The 6,700-nt window shown below is 33.5% G+C and overlaps 1 protein-coding gene across 1 annotated transcript; it reads left to right on the top strand.

Annotated features, from left to right (window-relative positions):
• Window positions 1-3,342: 3,342 nt before the first annotated feature.
• Window positions 3,343-4,305, top strand: LOC109702406 (olfactory receptor 7E178-like). Its single transcript, XM_020187757.2, has one exon. The coding sequence runs from the start codon at window positions 3,343-3,345 to the stop codon at window positions 4,303-4,305; it is 963 nt and encodes a 320-aa protein (XP_020043346.2).
• The last annotated feature ends 2,395 nt before the right edge of the window (window positions 4,306-6,700 follow it).

Here is a 6,700-nt window from a genome sequence, read left to right on the forward strand (position 1 = left end):
ACTTGATTCACTAAGAATCAAGCATAATACATCCTGAACTTCTTACCAAACATGTGGTAAGAGCAAGTCCTATTTACACATTACAATTATTAGTAGTGCTGAAGATCATGTATTCAAATAAAGTGTCCTGTCCTCTGAAGGTTTTGTTTTCCCTGGGACACTGAAGGAACATTTTATTTTCTGTTCATATGCCAGTTGATTATTTTATTTTTCTTTATAAAAGTAGATTCTGAATGCCTGGCATAAACCATCTGAGTCTCTTTCATCTCTGATTCTTTAGTATCTATACCTTATTGGAACACAGGATGCTGCAAGAGTAACAATCTCAACCATGAATATAGTAGATGCTCCCTTGGTTCACAGAAACAGCACAGGCAATGTAACTTCACACAATATGGCTTTTCTGCATGTAATTTTGCTACTCCCTGTAATGTGCTATAGGACCACACAAAATATAAAGCAAGGCTTTTGTGTTCCTGGCATGAATTTTATGATAACTACCATTTTCATTGTGTAACAATATGGAATATCATCATAAAAGTTGTTGAGATTTCATTAAAATCAAAAACACACAGGGAGAAAGAGAGTTTTTACTGCATGAACTGAGACACATTTTAACAGTTTTACTCCATGAATGTGTTCATATGGACGTATTAGGCTTCAGGTTCTCTGGCATACACAAGAATAAAACATCGTTAATACTTTTGGGGGATTGCATGTAACAATTAAACTTTCCACTCCAATATTAATTAAAATTCTGATTCAAAAGCCATGACCAAGTAAAAAGTCAATCCCCTCTTAGCTGTAAACTAAGAATGAATGTTAGTTACACAATTTCTAAGCAAAGGATACTACACAGATAGTTTGAGAGATTTACACATATATGGTTGGAAATTATGAATTTGAATTTGTATTAATACCTCTTAAATCATCCCAAGGTCGATCTTTTCTACTACAGTAAAAAGATTTTTTTATTGTTGTTGTGTTTGGTGGGGTACATTGTGGCATTCATAAAAATTCTCACCAAGTAGCAGATATACCATACTTTAATTCAACCCCTCCACATTTACAGCAATTTATTGTCAAATAAGAAACAGTAGTAAGGCATGGATTAGTAATGATGGGATTTGATAAGTTTATCTGTAAAGGAGGAAATGGGCAAAGTTTTACATAAGAACCTTATGAAATGAATACTCTGAAACATAAGATTGTCCATGAGTAACAATGTATTGGCATTCTGCTTTAGAAATGTGACATAGAGCAATACTACTCACTATTCAGGATAGGAATTTTCATGGAAATATATCATGGGATGTCCATTTCTATAAAGATTTCAGGGATATTTATGTTTAGATATATTGACAATAACAGCACATAATTGATTGAATTTTTCCACGGGCCAAAGTATGTAAGACATTGGAGTAACAAGTAATATGGTCAACATGTACAATTCAAAAAACTATTTAGTATATATGAATCTCTTGGAAATTATGACTTCTGTGATAATAAGTACGTTTGACATACCAACATATAAGAAAGGATTGTAAGTATTGTCATGCACTAAGAAAATGTTTCTTTATTGTTACCTATTACTATTGTTATCATCACTACCCAGTACACAATAAAAATAGGAATAGTAAATAATACTCCACGTCACCTATGTGTAAAGGATATGTTGCTTGCTATGCTTGTGTGATTCCAATACTTTGCATTTTCATTGACCAAAGGCTAAAATTGTCATCAGCTTCATAAATGTTATTTCCCATCAATGTTTCCATATTTTAGTGTTGTTGTATATAAATTACTTTCTGTTAAAATGATCTAAAGACTATTCTATTACATGTCTTATTTTCATTTAGGCCAATATTTTTTCAAGCTTCTTTTGTAGAATGTGCCTTTGCCCTGAAGTTTTTAAATGATGAATAGTCTAATCTGTGGGATGAATTCCATTTTCTTTTTAAATTTATTTTCACAACCGCTCTAGGAAGTCTGTATGGACAAATAGAAGGAATGTGGTACAACTTAGCCTGGGCATAAAAATAGAGCCATGCAAAAAATAACCAAAGCAAAGAAGTTTGGTGTTGTAGCTTAAGTGTTAGAGTTCATGCCATACAAGTGAATGAGAGGTCCTGAGTTGAATCCCTATTATCACTAAAAGAAGAAGTTATGCTGCATTTGTTTCCATTTTGTTTCTCTGCTAATTGAATCCCATTACTTCTCTGCTAAGAGGAAGAAAAACTTTTGGTATTACCAGGAAGCTTAATTTAGGAGATTGGGAAAGCTAAGGTAAAGTATCAGATCTGGCTTTGATTCTGGCATTGGTTTCGGAATTACACATAGGTTTCTGAACTACACATAGGTTGGATTTGATGAGAAAAGCTTTTCAAAAACATTTGGCAATAAAGAACTATTTAAGAAGTTTACTAAGCCATCATGAGCCACAATAAGCAATGTGTGAGACATTTTTTGAGATGTGCAAAACCAACAAAAAATAAACCTGCTCTAATAAGTAATATAGATAGAGCTTTAATTCAAATGCACTGATATTTCATAAGTGCTACATTGCAAATTAGTGTAAACTTTAGGATTTATTGGATGCAATATTATCTTTGTGCACTTATCAGAGCATGCAAAAATGATAACTAATCCATGACAACATTTATATTTGTATATATATCTATATCTATATATATAGATATAGATAGATAGATATAGATATGTATATATACATACACACACACACAGGAAAACACTTTCCAGAAATTGGAAACATTTGAGTGGAAACTAATCACCATGAAAGATGAATGTCTGAAACCAAATAGAAGCACCGTGAAAATTAATTGAAATGCTACCTGAATATGAACATGTGATTTAAATTGATCACCCGCTTAAGGTAGTTATATGTCTACTAGTGCTATAACCCAGATGAAGAAAATTTTTATAACATATTTAACATGTTAGTTTCCTTTAATAGGATTATTTTTTATTAAAGTGAGAAGTGAGGGTTTTTTTTAAAGTTCGTGCTTTGAATAGCAGGGTCTGACATTTAAAGTGTTCATGGATTTCTTATATTACAAGCATAATGCCCTTGCATCTGTAACATTCTTTTGTCCAGTGTCTGTAATGTGGATGAATACAGAAAAAAAGTGCATACACCAAAAATGAGGCATTCTAAGGAGAATTCACAACTGCAAACATTATCAAATGCACTTAGATGTATTGTCCTTAAGTGTAAATAATTCACGGGTAATTTTCATATTCCAAAACACAGAAGCTTAGAAGGATGCCTCTGCAGTTCTTTTCTATTTACATACCTTTTTTTTTACCAGGTGTCCAATCTACATGGAACCAGAGAATCTAACATGTATCTGGGAATTTTTCCTCCTGGGTCTATCAGAGAATGCTGAACTGCAGCCAATCCATTTTGGACTGTTCCTGTCCATTTACCTGATCACAGTGCTTGGGAACCTGCTCATCATCCTGGCCATCAGCTGTGACTCATACCTCCACACCCCCATGTACTTCTTCCTCTTCAATTTGTCCTTAGCTGATGTTGGTTTTATCTCAACGACAGTTCCCAAAATGCTAGCAAACATCCACACACACACTAATTCCATTACCCACAGAGGCTGCTTAACCCAGGTGTTTTTTTTCATGCTTTTTGGTTGTTTGGACAATCTACTTCTGACTGTGATGGCCTATGATCGCTTTGTGACCATCTGTCACCCATTACACTACTTTATCATCATGAACCCTCGCCTCTGTGTGTTTCTGGTTGTGATGTCATATTTTATCAGTCTTTTGGACTCCCAGGTACACTGCTTAGTGGTTTCCCAACTTACTTTTTGCAAAGTTGTGGAAATTCCTCATTTCTTTTGTGACACTGCTGAACTTGTCAATCTTGCCTGTTCTGACACCTATAGTAATAATGCTTTAATCTATATTGTCATTGTCATCTTTGCAGGTGTTCCTGTCATAGGGATCCTTTATTCATATACTCGAATTGCTTTGTCCATTCTGAGAGTTCCATCAGTATGTGGGAAGTATAAAGCCTTCTCCACCTGTGGCTCTCACCTGTCAGTCGTTTGCTTATTTTATGGAACTGGCTTTGGAGTATACCTCAGCTCTGCTGTCTCTCATTCCCCCAGGAAAGGTGCAATGGTCTCTGTGATGTACACCATGATCACCCCCATGCTGAACCCCTTCATCTACAGCCTGAGGAACAGGGATATCAAGAGGAACCTCATGAAGTGGTTCAGAAAAATAATGTATTTCAGTACCTTGGCTGTGACTTTTGGTTCATAAAACTGAAAATGCAGACAAATCAAATTTAAATGATAAGAACTACTTAGGCTGAAACACATTTCATATGTACTCTGTACCAATCTGCTTTCTGTTTATTCAATTTTTCTCTTATAAAGCACTAATTTAATGGAGAAATTATTACGATAATCTCCAAAGTTATGTAATAGTCACTTGGATTTATGTTTAGTACCTCATCATAGATTCTGACTTTTATCCTTTACCCAAGTCTTTTAGTCATGAGGAGTTTTATTTTTCCTATTTTATTTCAAAATAATCAGCTCTCCATAACTTATTTTTGCCTCCAAAATTTCCATCCTAATATTTCCTATATTTCAGAAGTATATAATGTTCCCTTACATCCAAGGTAACTACTAAATGTTTACTTTATAGTGATCTTCAACTGCTTCTTCAGCTGGTAGTGTGTTTAATTTCTAATTCATATTGGGATATTTGGGGATTGGAAGAGAATGTTATTTACACTCAGCTTTAATGAACATGTATGATTTGGAAAATTCCCTGGAATACTGGCCCGTGTGATCTCTAAGCAAAATGTGAGAAAGGACCTGGCAGAACACAGGGACTTTTGTAATTCCTAGGTAATTATCTTTCCTGCAACCTCTCCCTTTTATATTATACAATAACTTGAAATTCAAATATACATAAGTGAAGGTTTTTTCAAGTTATTAATAAGGTATATCAATGACTTTAGAACAAATGTAAAGATATTTTAGTTAAGTATTGAATCTAGAATTTCAGAAAATTAATACTAACATTAATGCAAGAATTGTTTATTAAAATAGTGAATAAAAGAAGAAATTTCAGTTAAATAGCCATAAATAGTGTAAAAAGTTAAGGCAAACTTTGATATTCTTGGGGAATTAATAAAGCAATAAACCTCTGGCAAGACCAATTAAAAAAGGAGAATAGATACATATAGCAATATGAAAGAAAACTGACCTTTGACTATGTAATTTAAATATGAATCAGTAAGATGATGCTGTAAGGATATCAGTAAGCCTGAAAACACAAATTGAACCACATCACAGAAAACCATAGCCACGTTTTCTTAGAGCAGGCAAAAAATTGTCAGTCCATTAAGACTAAATGATATCTTGTTTGAGTTGGTAAAGGACTTCAATCTCCATCCAAGAATAAGATAATAAGGTGTAAATAAGAGATTAACACCATTTCTAGCATGTGTGAGGCCCTGGGTTCAATTCTCACCACAGCAGAAATTAATTAATCAATTGAATATTAAGGAAGATAAATAGTAATGTTAGATAAATTGTAAGGTTAGATTTTTCTCCTATGATAAGCACATAAATATTGATTTTAAGAACCTATCAACAGTTTTCTTTTTTTATGGTACTGGGAGTTGAACCGAGGGTCTCACATTTGCTATGCTAGGAAGGAAGTATACCACTTGTGTCATACCTTCAGCTTTTTGGTTGAATAGGACCTCCTATTTTCATCCAGGCCAGCCTAGACTTCAGTCTTTCTATGTACTCCCCATGTTATTGGAAGTGCTTGCCACTTGTCCCAACTTTATTGTTGGAGGTATAATTTTGCTACCTTTTTAGCTAGCCAGGCTTCAAACTGCAATTATCTGGATCTCTGCCTCTCTAGTATCTAGGATTACATGCATGAGCCATTGTTCTCAGCATACACAGTTTCTTAAAAGTTTCTTAAAGGTAACTAATGCTCATCTAATTAGTACATAACACAATACAAATTGCTGCTACAAAACTCTAGTTTTCGTTTTACATGCCTCTGAGTTGTAAATAAATATTTTAATTTAAATATTTTAACTAAGTGTTATCTATATAACAGATATTTAATTTGTCAGTTTATTTCTGACACAGCTTCCATAATTTCTTTTTATCATCATTTTATTCTTGTATTGGGGGTACATTGTGACATTTATGAAAGGTCTTTCAATATATCATAGTTGAATTTACTCCCTCCATCATTCACCTTCATCTGCCTGACCATTCCCACAATATTTTCACATGCTTCATTTTCCCAGTTTCATATATGAGTACCATAATATTTCTACCTTCCCAAATCCACCTTCTTACACACTTTTCTTATATCCTTATCCTTCCTCTTGATATCCCTTCAAAATTATTTTGTCTCTGTTTATATCACACAAGTTTGATTTCCCATATCATATTGAGATGGGGTAGAGTTGTTTGATGACCCATAATTGATGCAATTTCAATTTTACTACTAATCACCTGCATTTGTAATCACAATAAAATAAGTTATTAACAACTGCATGCTTTTCTTATTAGATTACATATCAAAAATCCCTTCAATCTTTCTAGAAATAATCAACCCACATCACTCATGAAGAAATCTCATCTAGCATTAAGAGTAATACTTCCATTTGTTT

This window comes from Castor canadensis, chromosome 14 (genome assembly GCF_047511655.1).
Source record: "Castor canadensis chromosome 14, mCasCan1.hap1v2, whole genome shotgun sequence".
NCBI classification, from domain to species: domain Eukaryota; kingdom Metazoa; phylum Chordata; class Mammalia; order Rodentia; family Castoridae; genus Castor; species Castor canadensis.

What these genes read in the sequence shown, in the direction of transcription:
- LOC109702406 (XM_020187757.2), top strand. Translation starts at nt 3,343, where the DNA reads ATGGAACCAGAGAATCTAACATGTATCTGGGAATTTTTCCTCCTGGGT.